The following is a 17134-nucleotide window of genomic DNA, read 5'->3' as shown; positions in this document are numbered from 1 at the left end:
ATTATAATCATCAAACCGCAGAGATATTTGATAGCATTTAATTACTACAAAATTACAAAATATTTAGACAATAATTCATCAACATATCATAAATAAGATCAATATTAATAAAATAAATGTTTTTTTTACGGGACGGGTTGACGGGACGGGTTTGGCGGGACGGGTTTGGCGGGACGTTACTTAATAACAATTATAAATTATAAAATAAAAATATTTTATAGATAAATACAATTTGCAAACTTTTATGTATACTAACTTTAAAAAATAAATTGTTTCCGCGGTGTGCCGCGGATTAAAATCTAGTGATGCTACATTTGCTTATGTTAATAAAAGTTTTATAGCTAAAATATTGAAATGTTTCTACTATGTATCCATTAAAAGGATTTTTCCACCTTTGATTTTTATTTACTATAGGGGTTAGTTATAATTTAAACAAGTTAAAGATGAAAAATCAATACATATCAGAACATATATTACATAAGGTTTTACAGACAACTGGTTTTTATCATTTATGGAAACTTTACACTCTCAAACTTTACATCTTCTACACATTAAAATCATCATAAGATCAAAATCATAAGACCTTCAGGACCAAAGATATTTTTTCAACTCAAAGAACACAAACCAGGATCCGAAACGTTCCAAACTTGCCAGGCTTCAGTTTCCCACAGACCATCTTTTTGATCTGAGTAAAAGGCTGCAGCCCCCGTCTTGAGTCGGAAAGGATCGATGAAACAGAAAGCTGAACATACAGCTCAAATCAGTAAACCTTGGTCAGACATGAAGAACTAAATTAATATCTATTTTGGAGTCATGGCTCTTTTCCTTTAGGCTTTGGTGATTGACGGGCATAACGATAAGGGGATGCTTGAGGCAAGTTTAAGCTAGACAAACTCCTCATTGGCGGTCCATTTCTCGACACAAACCCTCCTCCTTGTGTTCTGACTCCGTTCTTAGCAACAGGCTGCATTGTTTGGAAAGAAGAAGAAGAGCTAGCAAAGTCTTTAAGATTTGGTAATGGCTTTAAGGCTTCCACAACTTCACTCATTTTCGGTCTGGCTTTGGAGTCTCGGTTAAGGCATTGCGCCGCTACTTGTGTGGCTTTCTGAGCACCTTTGATCGAGTAGTGACCCTCTAACCGAGGATCTAATAGCCGGTAAAACCTTTTCTTGTCTAAGAGATGAGGTCTCACCCATTCTACCAAGTTCTGTTCCCCGTTCGGCCGACTTTTATCCACAGATCTTCGTCCAGTTAATATTTCAAGTAAAACTACTCCAAAACTGTATACATCGCTCTTCGTTGTCAGATGTCCTGATGTTCATATTAAAACTTCTAAGTTCAAAAGCTCAATCTATAATGCGAAAACCAAAAACAAGTTCAAGATAGCTGACTTACCAGTCATTACATATTCAGGGGCAGCATAACCATAAGTTCCCATGACTCGGGTTGATACGTGGGATTTTTTCTCGTCTGGAGCATCTTTTGCAAGCCCAAAATCAGAGAGCTTTGCATTATATTCCTGCAATGGGAGCATTTTTTTCTAAAATTTATAAACATAGAGAGAAAGGACAGAGTTGAGGTTATCGGGTTAAGTGGCTTTCAGACATACCCCATCCAGTAAAATATTAGATGTTTTGAAATCTCGATATATGACTGGCTTCTCAGCTTCTTCGTGAAGAAAGGCGAGACCTTTAGCTGCACCAAGTGCAATTTTCATTCGAACAGACCAAGGGAGAGGTAAGGTCCCTGAACCCAAATGAAAAAAGAAAAACATGGTAATTAGACGAGACACCTCAAAGCCCTCAGAAAGAAGAAGATGTGCAGAGGTTTGCGATAGACATACTTCTGAAAAGATGGTTCTCCAAACTTCCTCGTGGCATAAACTCGTAAACAAGCAGCCTTTGGTCTTCTTCCATGCAGTAGCCAACTAATTTAACCAGACTGGGGTGAACAAGGTTTCCAAGGAAGTTAATTTCAGCCTGCACAAAAAGAGCAGAACTATCAACATTGTTCATAGAAACCAAAGCACGAAACCATAACCAGTATCAAGGTAAGGAAATTGATCATTACCAGCCACTCCTTGTGACCTTGAAGGCCATCTGGGTTCAGTGTTTTGACAGCTACAGTTAGACCAGTACCAGGCTTGACAGGTGCAGTTCCATTCTCCTCTATCCATCCTTTAAAAACACATCCAAACCCACCCTCACCGAGAAGAGACTCTGGTCTGAAATTCCTAGTGGCTAACTTAAGGTCGTTAAACATGAAAATCCGTAGCTTAGAAGAATACTTCAATTCCCCGCTCATTAGAGGTGTTGAGGAACCGCTCTCCGCACAGCCAGTGTCTTTAGTCGGAGCTGGATGACCTTCAAGCTTCTCAATAACTTTCTTAGGTTCTGCTGTAAAATATATATAACAAAAGAAAGTGAGCACTAAAGAATTGAAGTATAGACGAAACCAAGTCCCACACTCAAGCAGTAAGATAAAAGGTGAAGCAGATAGACAGAAACACGGGACAGATTGTAGGATACTACACGCTAGAAATGAAGGCTTGTTATAGAATCAAGCGTCAGCAAAAGATAATAATCTCAACAACAATCTCAAAGCAACTTTGTCATCTACACAAAAACATAAATACAAACAAACTTTAAACTTTATGATATGTATACAAGGGAGAAAGAGATTATACCAATAACAGCAGTAGCATTCATGGAACTATCAACTTTTGATCTAGAAGAGATACAACTAAAGATAAACTTGAATCTAAACCAAAACCCACTTTCACTCTCATCTCCATCTTTCTTAACATTCTTTTTTTTACTCATCATCTTCCCTTTTTCACCTTTCTCAACACCCAATTTCTCCACCACCTTAAAAGACTCTAACTTTGTAGCCATGAACCCTAATTCCAAATCAAATCACCATAGCCAACACACAAACACCAATAATTCAAAAACCAAAAAAAGTCAAGCGAATCAACCCTAGAGTAGATCACTCTCTCTGATCACATATTTATGTACCAAAAAACAAAACTTTGATCAAACCCAGATAATGAAATCAATAGAAAGATGAAGATCAACGAAACCCAATTCTCTCTTAATATAAAGTTTGATCCTTTTTTCCTCCAAAATCGAACAGAAACCAAAGATCAAAAGCAAATGGTAAAACCCAGTTCAGTAGAAGTGAATTTGAGCTCCTTAATTGGGGACAAAGAAGAGAAGGAAGAACAAAAGAAAACAAATTGGTGGAGAAAGTTTTAGTCAAAAGGGGAGATTTTTTTTGCGTGCGTGAGAGCTAGAGAGCTACGAAAGGGCATCTTCAGAGAGAGAGAGAGTGAAAGTGGTCAGCAACGGGCAGATTGGGCAGCTTGAGTAAGAGAGATAAGTAATTTGGTCAGCTTGGGCAACAAATAAAGTACGCCTACAAATCTTATTTTTATGAAAACTTATAATCTTGTATAATGTTTACACTAATCTTACTTAAATTGTTATAAAATACGCGTACAAGAATAGAAATTTAATGATGATTGATTTGGTCAATATAATCTTTGGCCAATTATATAAAGTTTTTTTTATAACAATTTTCGAAAAAATTATATATTTATTTGTAAGAACTTTTTACCATATGTTAATAATTCAATGCAATAAATTGAATGTAAGAATATTATTTATTAGCTCTTTAAAAAATATTATTTAATTAACAGAAATTAATTTCCAATTAATATATAGATATTATAACACATGACAAAACAAGGTTGTCTTCTACAAGTATTTGAATTTCTTACCATTAAAAAAGAGTTGGAATAATAATTTAATATGTATTTTGTTTGTGGTTTAAAATAGATTATTTTGGTACATAAAATTTTTCTATGAAAAATAAGAATAATTGGTAATGTTATTTTTACAATTGACATGTTTAATTTTTTTTTATTGTAACATAATCTAAGTAAAATTTGATGATATATTTTGGTGTTCTCTTTCACCAAATTATTCTTTAGATCTTAGAAATGTTAAGATATCTTAGTTTAAGCGAGTATGAGTGTATGTTGATAACTTTATTAACTCATTTTAAGATTCGAAAATAGTATTAATCAGTTCATATATAGTCCCATAATTATATGTATAAAAAGGTAATAATTGAGGTTAAAATAAACAAGACGAAAGGGTAGACTTTTTTGGGATATAGTTATGCTAATGTTACATCTAGAAGAATATAAGCTTTTTTGTGACATTCTTGTGAGATGATGACACGTGGAAACATTAAGGTGTTTTAGATAACGATAAACGGTAGGCAACTAAACTTGTTGGGATTACAGGTGGTGGTGGTGTTCTTGACTCTAGACTTAGACCAATGAATCTAATCCTCTCTTTTGTTTAGTTTTTTTTATATAGTAAACAGATTTTTAGAGTGAGCGTAGAGTCACCAGTGGACGGCGGAGAGAAGTCGGAGATATGCGGCGAACGTACAAGGACCGATGGTAACATGTATAAGGTGTTTTGTTTATGGATTTTAATATAAGACAAATCTAACATCTAGAATATGTGTTGTTGAATAACGTTATAACGATACCATGAATATTTCTAGTGGAAATGGAACCTTACCAACTAAATGACTATCTCTTATACTCAACAAGATGTGAGGAGTTAATTTATTTATTTTTTCACTAGTTTCATTGATAGAGAGATGGAATACAAATGGTGAAATACATATGTCAGCAAAAAAAACAATCATTCCAAAAACTAAGTCGACGAGCAAACGATATCTCTCGAATAAAGATAGATCCAAAGGAGGAAAAATCCAAAATTATATATAAAAAAACAACAACATTGATACTGAACCCAAATTTCTCAAACTCATAACTAAAGATTTCAAAACTAAAGTATAAGTGTAAGTCCGAATTAAATTAAAAAATAAAAACATATCTGAGACTAGAGATCTATCTAAAGAAAATAAAACCAAGGCTCTTCTTACCCCAAAGTCTTATGAAGAAAGGAAGGAAATCGAGATCTTTAATAGTGAAAAATATGTATTTGAAGCGTTGAAGGATCGACAAAACCTGCCTTTATGGTTGGAACAGTCGGAACTAAAGCTGCAGATGAAGGATGAAGGAGACAAAATAAACAGCAAATCCAGAAGAATAAAGGATTTAGACTTTATAGAGTTAGATCTGAAATAGTTGGAAGAAAATAAGATTCAGATAACATCAAACTCATAAGAAATCAAAATTAGAGAGACTAAAACAAAGAAACCCCGGCTGAAAAAGCCATTGAAACCGATAATCTTAGTAGGTGGCGACATAAACTTTTGTAGAAAAAAAGGGAGAGCTTTATTTTAAAAGAGATGAATTTGAGTTTTTTTTCAATATGTTGAAACTTGTGATGTTAGGAGTTAGGACAATTATCTTTTTAATTTTTATTGTTTTTGTAACAAATATACATTTTATTAATAAGATATTGGTCTAGTGAAATAAAATTAAGAGTTTAGTTCTCTTATGTTTTTGGTTCAAAGTTCAACTTATTTAATATGGTTGTTTTAAAATTGAAGGAGATTTTGGGAAAGGCCTGGTTAAAAAAATAATATACAAAAATACATTTTATTATTACAAAAGAATTATTAATTAATCGAAGATGTAAAGTAACTAATAAAGTACAACAAAATATAGAACACGTAATTTTTATTTCAAGTTTTACTAACAAGATTTTTTTTTAAAACTTTTAACATTAGTATTCCAACAAATAAACAGTTCAAACTATACAATTATTGAAACATTGAGGTGGTATAAATATAAAATAAGAAAAAGAAAAGTGGAGATGCGGGGTATCGATCCCCGTACCTCTCGCATGCTAAGCGAGCGCTCTACCATCTGAGCTACATCCCCTTTTGATATTAATTTATTCAGTGTACAATAACTATTATATAATTCATCTGAACATAATAACACAAATCTAAATATACTAAATCAGCAGTCACTTTTCCAATAACTGATGTATTCAGTGATTGACACATCAGCTTAGTACTATTTTTTTATTCTTTCATTTTCACGCATAGTATGTGTCGTTTTTATTTAACTTTGTTTCTTTGTCAAACGATTTTTTCTTTCATCCCCACGATCTCCACATTTCCACTTTCTCTCTTCCAAAAACTCCATGACTACTGTGTAAAATCTCAAAGATGGGTTTCTCAACATCATTAATCGATTACTCAGAAATCAGGTATTTTGTTCATCTCAATGAACCAATTTACCATCTTCTATTTCTGTTTGTAATTTTGTTTTATATATATAGAATTCTCCATAGATTCGAAAATCATATATCCTTCTTCTAGATTTCTATGGCTTTTTTTTTTTTTCTTTTGCTTTGTATCTTCTTTATTTGACTGAATTCGATTTCTCTCATACATCTCCATTTTTCCATAGGATTATTCTTTAATACAATCAATGCCTATAATTCTCCCGTCTCACAAACACTCAAGGAATAACGATAAATTTTGGCTTCTCATCTGAACAGTTGCCTTAAAACAAGGGTGAGTTTAATATCTTAATCGAAGCTCAAGTATTTTTTTAATGGTAAATTAATTCTCATACTTTTTACTATTCTTCTTTCATCTCTTATTTTACTTCTTTATATCTGCAATTTTTTTTTGTATTAAACCGCAATTGTATTTTCACGCAAGATTTTTGTATTAATACAAATACTTCAATTTTAAAGTCATCTCTTATTTTACTTCTTTATATCTGCAATATCTTTGATATTGTTTCAAAGGCAGCGTCTGCGTCATGTAATTACTTACTTGTGCACATTTTACATTTTTTTTTAGACTTCCAAGCTTTGGGTGTCAACGAATGTTTGTAAACTGAATTACTGATGATGAGAAGAAGAACACATTACAATTGGTTGGAGCTAATGATGAAATAAGCGGACATGTATATACCCAGCATAATTTTCGTACTTATACTCTCTTATATTTCTAAACTCTTGATTTGTTAGTTACTGTCTATCGCAATTGATTCATTGGGTAGAAAAATTGTACCTTCTTTATATCTTTTTCTTAATCTTTGTATATTCTTCAGTCAATGATAATAAATTTGTTGTATATTTATGCTGTCTGCTTTATTTTAAAAATCTTAGTTAAGAGTTGTAGCAGATATAATTTAAAACAATGTTGTCCCTGCATAACAGGGGCCAAATGCTAGTTAGTAATACAAATTCAAATCATTTCCACTTCCTCTTTCACATATTACGACTTCAACATCTTGGGCCAAGGTATTTATGATAGTCTCTCAATAAGCAAATTAATGTTCTTAAAAAATAATAACACAAATTACTGTTACAAAGCCAAATCGTTTACACTTCCATCTTTCACAAGTTACACGCACATAGAATAGCTTTCACAAGTTTCACTGCATCTTCCATCTTTATATTGACTTGTCGTCCCTTCTGTATTCAACACTCAATCATTTTTGTCAAGTTAATCTTTCAATTTTGTAGGCTAACAGCTAAAATACTTACGTTAATGGGGGATCTAGCACTACGGGCAAGCAAGAAAGGAAATAGCGGAAAGACTGCACATGCATGCCAAGAAGATCTAACAATAATTGATTAAGGACATCAAAGGCAGCAAAGATGACTATGGTATGGATCCACTTTCTGAATTGTATAAAGGTTTTTCAAAAGTAACTTCCCAAAGACCTTCATCATTTTTGAAATTCTTAAGAAAAAAAAAAACTTTTAGTCCAGCAAAATATCTATTCCATAATTATCTACTAATTTGTACAAACTACAAAGTTCAAAAAAAAAAACGCGCTACAACTTGGCATTATGAAGTTATGAATTCTTAAACATATAGAAAACCATGCATTCTCAATAGCGTTTTGGTAAAATATCCAACTAACTTATCAAATTTGCAAAATGTAAGTTATGGAGTAATTTGATAGTAATATAATTTTGAAAAATAAAAATAATTAAAATATATCTCAACATGAAAAAATCACAAAATTGATATTACACATAAAGAACTAGGGAATTTGGAATAAGATAAAATGAATCTCTTATAAAATTTAAATATTAGAGACTACAAAATAAATTAAAAGAGAAATATAGATTAACGTCAAAATACTATATACACTAATCTTTTATTTCCTAAACTGGAATTTCTAAATATAAATTACTTTAAAAAGTAAATAGTATCGAACATATTTTTAAAATGTCAAATAAACATCACATGATTTTTGCATGTACACTAAAAATTTAAAATATTAAAACTAAATTAATTAACTTTAAAATATCATAAATGTTAATATATTAACAAACCGTTTGTATTCCAATATATATGTTTTCTAAATAATTATAAACAAAAAAATCAGAAGTCAGAACAATGTTATATGGTGAGTGTGATCATAAGTATCATATCTTTTAAACATGCTATATATATATTGAAAATATATAGTTATATATTCTTTTACTAGTCTTGCTAAAAATAATTGACATACATCTAAAATAATGTTGGAACGAAATTTGCTCTTCTCACTTTCCCTAATGTTCCATTCCTCTTTCACTATATGGATATTTAATTTAGTATGATAAAATGTTATGCTTCAAAAATAATTTTATTTTATTTTCAATTTCATGGTGCGGTACACAAAGTGTTGGCAGCTTGGTTCAAGCTAAAATACCCATACATAGCGCTCGGGGCTTTAGCATCCTCAGCCCCCCTCCTCTATTTTGAAGACACACTTCCAAAACATGGTTACTTTTACATAGTAACCAAAGTTTTCAAGGTAACTTAAAACAGTTCCATAATTATACTATTAACAACATGCATTACTCATATTGTTTTGCTAATATTTTGTCCTTAAGGAAATGAGCAAGGAATGTCATAACAAGATACATAAATCTTGGGATGAAATAGACAGGATTGCTGCCAAACCTAACAGTCTCTCAATCCTCAGCAAAAATTTCAAGCTGTGCAAGTAAAAAGATTTCTCCCAATTTATAGAGAGTATAAAAGAATCTATCATATTTTAATATTCTTTTTATCTTTTTATATTGATTTATTAGTCCTTTGAACGACATTATCGAACTCAAAAGCTATGTGAGTTACATATACGCGAGGACAGCTCAATACAGCGACAATCAGTTCTCGGTTGCCAGGTTGTGTGAGGCTATTAACACAAGCCCACCAAACACTAAGAGTGATCTACTAGACCAGATCTTCGCAGGTACTTTTTTTTTATTCCTTTTGTTATATCCAAATAATGCTGAGGGATAAATAGCTCGGCATGATGATGAGGCTTCATAAAAGTTTCTTCGTCGCAGGTGTGGTTGCTTCTAGAGGAAATATTTCTTGTTATGGTATGTCGTCGCCGTCGTATCAGATGACAAATGACGATAGGGCATGGGGATGGCAGGTGAAGTTTTCTGTTACAAAATATATTAAAATCTAGTAGTTAATATACACAACAATTGTGTTTTGTAGCCCGGAATTTCCCTAGTCAATATATAATAGAAAAGTTTTCTCTCTATCCAGACTATCCATATCAGTGTGACATTGTCTACTTAAGCATCCATTTAAATAAAATTACAAGTTATAATTTATTTAAAATGTTCAATCAATACATAAGTGGATGTATCTACAAAACCACTCAAACCTTCAAAATGTTAAGAAACATCCCTGAGTTGAGCGAGTCTTAGCTTGCATCTTCCAACTCGTCCCAAACAAATAATAAGTAAAAACCAAGCAAAACATAAGAATGAAAAATAATGTTTTCAAGACTCATATTTTAGCCTTGTCGTCTCGGTCGATCTTTGGTTCTCCATACCATTTTTCCATATCTCAATACAAAGCTAAACAGTAAAGAAAATTTATAAATAGTTAAATACTCATATGTTTCTAATTGATTATTATTTTGGAAAAAAGTTGATATATTTACGTTTTTCACATTTTATTAACAAAACAAATGTTTTGATATAATTTTCATATCAAATACTTTTAATGATTATGAATTAATATGCAACGTGACTTAAAGACAGTTTCATTGGAATCGGGCAACGAGGCAGGCTTTGTCATTATTCAGAATTCCCAATAAAAGATCAACAATTCAAAACCTATAAAGATCAACAATTCGGAAATTTTTTAACGGCCCTATCACTTTTGAATTCTAGGTAATACGTTTATCTCAAACTTATTAGAAAAACCAAAAACACTTTTTCAACTACAATTGACACTCTTGGCAATTCACAGTAGTTTGCAGGTTTTGATCTTCACTGTTTTATATAATGATAAGAAGAAGAGAGAAGGAAAAGCAACTCACTCACCATGATTAACTCAACGAATCAAGACTTTCCGCTTCCACCACATCAGTCTCACTCTTCTTCCGGCTTAGTGGTGCTGTTCGGAGTCATGGCGTCAGTTGCATTTGTGATCGTGGTGGTCGCGACAGTGTGCTACTGCCTAGACCACCGCGAACAAGCTCGTCCACGCGTCGAGCAATAATCTGGAAAAAAAGTAAAACATAAGAAAAAAAAGAAGCAAAACATAAGAATGAACAAATGTATGCCTTATGTTAAGTAGTAAACAAGCTACTCCATGTTCATCATTAACCAAAAGAAGCTATAGGTCTAAGCAATGAAAACACTTTCAGTTAACCAAATTTTAAAGCTTCCATTTTTCTCCGCCATCAAACGATAACCTCAATCCCAAAAAAAAATACAAGTATTTATTTAGTAAAAAATTTTGTAAATCCGTCAACCATTCTTGCACTAACTCAAGACAACAAAAATCTTACGCCTTTCCCTTTCACTTTTGAAAGGAAGGTGCTACACTCATCTCAAATTCCCTCTAAATACCATAATAACTTTTTCAACCTCCAATGTTTCTCATTCTTCTTTTAGTAAAATCGATACTCTATCGAACTAACATCCGTAACTTTTTAATTAATAAGAACTTTTAAATTCTATATAGATGATTGAAATGCGTTTATATAAGAAGAACAACTTAAACACTCACCACCACAATGTTCAACACCACTAAACCCGGATTTCCACAATATGAGTCTGAGTCTCACTCTACCAATTTTATTTTCATGGGTGTGATTGCCACATTCTTCTTTCTCGTATCTAACAAAAGGTTCTTGAGATTGAAGCTCAGTTGCAAAATCCAAAAAAAAATGTACTAAATTGATTGAAGGTATCCTCAAATATAAAGAGGCACGGTTTTGTATATTTTCTCCGACGAGAAGAATAGTCTCTCTTCTACTCTAATGCGGGAAACAAAAGTAAGTTCATTTGTGGTTTGATCAAAACAGAGACTTGTCACTTGTGATATTAGCTAATCGCTCTGGTAAAGCATGAATCCTAATACAATTGAGAGTAAAAGTACGAAAATCCCGACCAAAATCGGGACATTTGATGCAGTACTTGCGTTACTCGTTCTCTTGGTTTCGTCTTCACCATCCGTTGTCCTTTCCACATTCCCTCCTAGGCAGAAGCTGGAAGCAGATGTCGCAGGAGATATCACGTCCCACATTGATTCCGCGATCAATAAAGACGTTTCGGTTTCCACTTCTGAAATCTTTGATTCGTCTATAGAAGAATGTTCCATGGACATCAACTCGATACACCGTTCTTTTACCACCTTTTCAGAAAACAAAATGTGTATTAATATTTGGAAGAAGAGTTCAACAAAGCGTAAAGAATTTAAGACATTGCAGGTGGCTAATATACCTCGAGTGATTCGAACGGCTGTAGATAATCGCAGATGAACATACCGGACAGCCACGGAACAAGAACTCTCCTGGGAAGACGGAGATGGCACGCTTTTCTGTTTACAAACATTGAGAAGTTAACTTATTTCGAGTTCCAGTAAACATTAATGATAACTAGACTATTCAGAAACGATATGTTTAGCAACTGACTCACATAGATGAATTGAGGATAAGTTTGGAGATGGGAATTTTCGACATCCCGTCTGCATTTTCATTGTCTCCCACATCAGTTGGATTGAGATCCTGCTCGGACTCATCACAGATAATGTCCAATCTACTTTGCAGACTTCTAATAATGTCAGCCTGAAGAGAAATATACCACCATCAACAAAACTTTTTAAATTTCAGTAAGTCCGGTAGAACTGACACGAGACATCGTTGCAGTACCTTAATATCAGCAATAGCTTGTGAAACTGGTTCTTTCACGTTCAAGTAGGCGTAAGAGAATACAGAACCAGTGAAGAGTAGAATTCCAGTAACGTTCTTTGCAGTTGATGCTTCTCAACATTACACCGTAATATTAGATACAATCGTCCAAAGACAAGCCTCATAGCAAACCAAATCACTGTGTCTAAATTAGAGTGAGAAAAACATACCCTCAGCACGAGTATCTTTCATGAATGGGAATAACAATTCAATTTCATGTTCACCATCCGTGTTACAAGGCTCGTCGTTATGCACCTTCAGTCCAACAAAGTTAATTACAAACAAGAGACGGTTATTTCCAGCCGATATATCTCCCTTAGTAGTAGACTACATAATTTAAGCGCCAAAGCAATGCCTACAAAGAAACTATATTCAAACAGACTAATAGCAATGGTTGATGTGTTTCAGACAGACGCCATTCACAAGGATAACTTAACTAAACGATAGTAACAAATTAAATCACTCAAAACCTCAAGATTTTCATGCTCCAAAACGATTCAAAAATTCAACATCTAGTAATTTTGTTAACACAGAAACATATAAAAAAGCATAGGGATTACTGTCTCCTCACCAAGTCTCCATCAATCATTGCATTTGCACTATTTAGCTCCTTTGCATGAATTGCAAGTTCTTTACGGATGGTATCAGTAAACGTTTGTGCACTTGACCCACCCTCACCGTAAATTGGTAATCTACTTGTGTAAAAGTGAAGAAAACAATCAATAGAATGAGGTCAGGAATAAATACAAAAAAAGAAAGAAAAAAGAGTTCATAGATACTGCATTCAGAAGACTCAGATGAATGCGCCTGAATGCTTCTAAAACATGAACATAAGCTAAATCTAAATGCAATGACATACCTGAAACTAAAGTTGTAGCTGCACCTAAACCTCTGTAGAGAACTTAACACCTTTCCCAGCTTAAAGTCACAAGGTCGAAGATTACTTGATGTAATACTTGAACTCAGCAAACAAGTTCGGCAATTCCATCTACAAACATTTCATCATCTTTACTTTAAGTACCTGATAATTCACTAAATTTCTACAAACTAAATCCTTAAAATGTGGAATACCTCCTCGGACTGTAACATATGTGAATAAGAAGAGCTTCATTCAAGCTAGGATCCAAATGTCGTATTGCATCCGAAACTGCCTTCATAGCCTGATAAATGTTCCCATAACTTAAACCCATCAACATGAGAGTTTTAGTAGCATCCATAAGATTAACTCATTAAGCCTAAATCTCAAATTATCAGCGCAAAGACACAATCATAAGAAATCTCCTATTTCCAAGACAATCATACGGGCACCTACCAGAATGATCTCAACTGAAATTTACTGCAAGAAAACAAATCTCCAACAAAGTTACCTGGCAAAGGATCATAGTAGAATTCTTAAAAGCAATGTCACTAGCCCATACATAGATACCAACAACCTTCATGCCACCCAACAGCATTCTCGATACCTGATCCATCACAATGCCATTGTTAATATCATAAACCATACACATACATCTAACAACAAAAATGGTAGTCACAAAATGCACAACAATAGCAAACCTGTCGAGCATGTTCTGCAACCCAATCTGAATCAATCGATAAAGAAGACGACTCAGATGACTGAGATTTAGACTTAGAAGGCTTCCTTTTATCATCTTTGGTCTCCAAAACCGCGCATGCTGGTTCACCATCATCGTTACTTGGTGTAGGAATCAAATCAAAGACAAATCCACGATCCAGAACAGAGCTAAGCTTCCCTATCACAAGACCCACCTATGCTCAAAATAAATGAAAATCACATCAAAAATCTCAATACAGAGCCAACAACATGCATTTACAATAACAATGAATTAAGCATTACTTCAGCAGGAATAGCTGAGTGAGAGAGACGATCTTCAACAGAAGTAAGTCTAGTATCTTCTCCAACCACTGCTTTCACCATTATCTGCAACAGCCAAAGATTATATCTTTCCGAAATCCCAGAATTAACGAAACCTAAAGATGGAGAATTTTCATCGAAATCAGATAAATCCTTGTCGAAATTCAAAAACCCAGAAACGGAATTGAATCCCTAAAGCGGAAAAGAGAACACTTTGCGAAGAAATTGAAGAGGTGAAATAGAGAGAAACGTTACCTGTTTTCGAAAGATCGTTCCTTTTTAGAATTGAGTAATTGTTGGGGAAGAAGATGAAGAAGGTCCGTTTTGTTGAACCGTTGACTGGTGTCTCTCTCATTAACTCATCAGTCACCGATACATTTAGGGCTCGATCGGTTTAAACACAGTGCAGGCCGGATGGCTTGGACATTCGATTATCCATTCTAGTCGGGTTGGTTCAATTCGGGTCTTAAATTTTACTCTAACAAAATAGATTTGTTTTTAAACATTTGTGATTTTAAGATTTTTATAATTATATATTATATATTAAAAGTTGTAAATTATATTATTTTCTAAAATATTTATATTTATAGTTTAGAATGGTTATATTTCGTTAAGTGTACAACTGTCATTAAATAACTATTATATATTATAAAATAAATTTTATTTTACACAATATTATATAAATCAGTTTATTTTGATATGTCTCGTATTGATGGTATTAAAATATAATTAAATGAAGATTTAACCAGTATTGAAGTGGTGGATTAATAATATTTTAAATTTTTATTAATATTAATTTAAATATGTCTTAACTAAATTTTTTAAAATATTTATATTATTAAATGTGGAAATTATATGGATATTTTTATTTTACAATTAATGTTAAAACATTTAATTTTGGTTGGTTATATAGATTGTCAAAAATTAATGATAAAGTTTTTTGGATACATGATACTTATAAAATGGCAAACTTAAATATTTTGTGGCCATTCATGTATTTTTGAATAGGGCTCATGCTAATTTTTAGCTCTGAATCTTCGGGTAAACCCAACAGATCATTCATTTTGGTTTTTAAAATTTGTACTAAAAGTAATCGAAAATGTTTTGGTTCGGTTCTCTAGCAAATGTAATAAATCATTGACTATAACATTTATACTATTTCAAAAGTTACAAACTCTAGTTTAATAGCTAACTATTGTTTATCATTCATAAGAATTTGAGATTATACCAAAAAATATTTTCTTAAAACAATATTTCCAAAACAATTACAAAGTAACAATTCAAATATAGAAAACAACACAAAGAATCATCTTAGGAGATTTATTAAAGAAGACGCTTAAAGTCGATAATCATCTAGTATTAATGACTGTAATATTATAAAGGGTGATTTTGAAAACTACCATATTTATGAGTTTTTGTTTGAAAAATACACCTTTTTCGATTTTTAATAAAAACTACAATTTCAAATATATAAAATGACAATTTTATCCAGATTTTAAAAACCCCTGTGTTTTTAGTAAATCAAAATTAAATTCGAAATATAGAAGAAAAAAACGATTTCAAATTACTATTTTTAAAAAATAAAGATAGTTTATTTATTTATATTAAAATTTATAATATAATATCTAAGAAGATAGTCTTTTTCTTGTTTTAGATTATGTTTGAGCTTTGTTTTTTACTTTCTTTTGTATTTGGTTTGAGCTTTAAATTTTTTAATACTAAATTTTTTCTCCACATTAATATTCTATTTAGGAACTTTCTTTACTTTTCCTTACGATACGTTGCGATACATCTTACGTTACGAATAACGATAGATGTTACTTTCTTATGTTTTTCATTGTTAGACATAGCCATAAAAGTTTTTGTTAGATGCGAAAGAGAAATGTTGTTTTTGGTGTCTTTGTGTCAAGTGAATGGTTCTCCAATGCTACAAACCAACGATAGTTTCAATGGTTTGAACAAACCAGTGACTTGAATTGCAGAATAAGGACCAATGGAAATCCAAATTTGAACTCATTTAAAGTTGCCACTATCTTTGCTAAATTAGTGTTAGCCCACACACGTTGGACTTGCCACTCTTGTTTCCACCATGTTATACCGTTTAATGCATCAGTTTTTTGCAAGGGATCTTCTTAATTAATAAATTTTTAATTTAAGTATCAATTATTATTAATTATTACTAATTTTTAGTAAGTCTATTTAAGTAACTTAATCTACTTAAAAATAGGTTTTAAAAAAGAAAAAGGTTATAAGGTATTTTTCAATGAAAACTCAAAAAGAGGCTATTTTCCAAATTTATTCTATTATAAAAATAGACATTTGAACTAGACGCGAAAGAAATTTGCATTTTTTCATAATTGTGAGTTTTGTGGACTGACAAGTAACCCTCCGACGAGTTTAAATAGGACTATGAAATTGCATGCAGTAAATTATGTAATAAAAAAGGTCAAAATTCTAAAAAGTTAACAAGATGTACTGTACTCCTTCCTTATCTATCGTCTCTTTCCACGCATTAAAAATAAACATTTTTATTTTCTGTTATTTTCAAACTAACTATAACACTATTTATCATATTTTTGTATTTGCAAGTAATGGTACATTTGCATATGAATATTACTTCCAACATATTATCCCTTATTATATATATATCTTCAAATACAAAAATATGTTATATAGTGATTTAATTAATTTAAAAACGAAAAAACAATAGTTTAAGTGAAATATTATTCATGAACATGTAATCTGATATTAGATTAACACATTAGTATATATTTCTATACCTTTTAGAAATATAATTTTGCTAGGTTTATAAATCCAAACTACATTTACAAAATTAATTCTCAAAACAAAATCCTAACTGAATCTATCATAACAACAACAATAAATTAATTCTTAAATTTTGAAGGCAATCCAAATTTCCATCTAATTTTCATATATCTTCATCAACTCTTTTACAAAAACGTATATGTGTTTGTTATTAAAGTTAGAAAATAAATTTTTGTCTTTAATTATCTTACGGATATAACAAATTTCGATACAAAAAATCGTTGATTGGAATATCTGTGTTTTTTCAT

The 17134-nt window shown here is 31.9% G+C and overlaps 4 protein-coding genes, 1 long non-coding RNA gene and 1 other non-coding gene across 10 annotated transcripts; 2 read left to right on the top strand and 4 right to left on the bottom strand.

Moving 5' to 3' along the window:
* Positions 1-420: 420 nt before the first annotated feature.
* Positions 421-3498, bottom strand: AT3G28690 (Protein kinase superfamily protein; the record flags this gene model as incomplete). Of its 3 annotated transcripts, none has more annotated exons than NM_001035713.4 (6): positions 421-1311; positions 1396-1519; positions 1610-1746; positions 1844-1979; positions 2071-2396; positions 2687-3498. In NM_001035713.4, 6 exons carry the CDS (start codon positions 2892-2894, stop codon positions 812-814), a joined length of 1431 nt encoding a protein of 476 aa, NP_001030790.3. The 3 variants fall into 3 exon arrangements, with proteins under 3 accessions (NP_001030790.3, NP_189510.2, NP_001154651.1); NM_001161179.1 differs by having other exon boundaries at positions 812-1311; positions 2840-2894; NM_113789.4 differs by having other exon boundaries at positions 2071-3498.
* A 2304-nt stretch (positions 3499-5802) lies between these two features.
* Positions 5803-5875, bottom strand: AT3G28685. Its single transcript has one exon. It is a non-coding gene; the product is annotated as a tRNA-Ala (tRNA).
* Positions 5876-7389: 1514 nt separating this feature from the next.
* AT3G05555 lies at positions 7390-7593 on the bottom strand. The gene has a single exon (NR_141184.1). It is a non-coding gene; the product is annotated as an other RNA (long non-coding RNA).
* Positions 7594-8571: 978 nt separating this feature from the next.
* AT3G28680 (Serine carboxypeptidase S28 family protein) lies at positions 8572-9555 on the top strand (the record flags this gene model as incomplete). Its single annotated transcript, NM_113788.1, has 5 exons — positions 8572-8773; positions 8853-8965; positions 9054-9214; positions 9312-9403; positions 9523-9555. The coding sequence occupies exons 1-5, from the start codon at positions 8573-8575 to the stop codon at positions 9553-9555; spliced, it is 600 nt and encodes a 199-aa protein (NP_189509.1). The 5' UTR covers position 8572.
* A 756-nt stretch (positions 9556-10311) lies between these two features.
* AT3G28674 (uncharacterized protein) lies at positions 10312-10488 on the top strand (the record flags this gene model as incomplete). Its single annotated transcript, NM_001125260.1, has 1 exon — positions 10312-10488. One exon carries the CDS (start codon positions 10312-10314, stop codon positions 10486-10488), a length of 177 nt encoding a protein of 58 aa, NP_001118732.1.
* A 615-nt stretch (positions 10489-11103) lies between these two features.
* On the bottom strand, positions 11104-14537 carry AT3G28670 (oxidoreductase, zinc-binding dehydrogenase family protein). 3 transcript variants are annotated; one of them, NM_113787.3, is made up of 12 exons: positions 14316-14529; positions 14043-14126; positions 13742-13954; positions 13552-13647; positions 13256-13344; positions 13044-13172; positions 12756-12876; positions 12355-12439; positions 12146-12255; positions 11913-12061; positions 11718-11814; positions 11104-11628 (listed from the first exon to the last, which is right to left on the bottom strand). In NM_113787.3, exons 2-12 carry the CDS (start codon positions 14121-14123, stop codon positions 11323-11325), a joined length of 1476 nt encoding a protein of 491 aa, NP_566839.1. In that variant the 5' UTR covers positions 14124-14126; positions 14316-14529; the 3' UTR covers positions 11104-11322. The 3 variants fall into 3 exon arrangements, with proteins under 3 accessions (NP_566839.1, NP_001327530.1, NP_001327529.1); NM_001338964.1 differs by having other exon boundaries at positions 11143-11628; positions 14043-14176; positions 14316-14537; NM_001338965.1 differs by lacking the exon at positions 14316-14529 and having other exon boundaries at positions 11143-11628; positions 14043-14271.
* Between the last annotated feature and the right edge of the window lie 2597 nt (positions 14538-17134).

The sequence above is a fragment of the Arabidopsis thaliana genome, chromosome 3 (genome assembly GCF_000001735.4).
Source record: "Arabidopsis thaliana chromosome 3, partial sequence".
NCBI lineage: Eukaryota > Viridiplantae > Streptophyta > Magnoliopsida > Brassicales > Brassicaceae > Arabidopsis > Arabidopsis thaliana.
The sequence above is the reverse complement of the archived record's forward strand: the minus strand, read 5'-3'. Positions and strand labels throughout refer to the sequence as shown.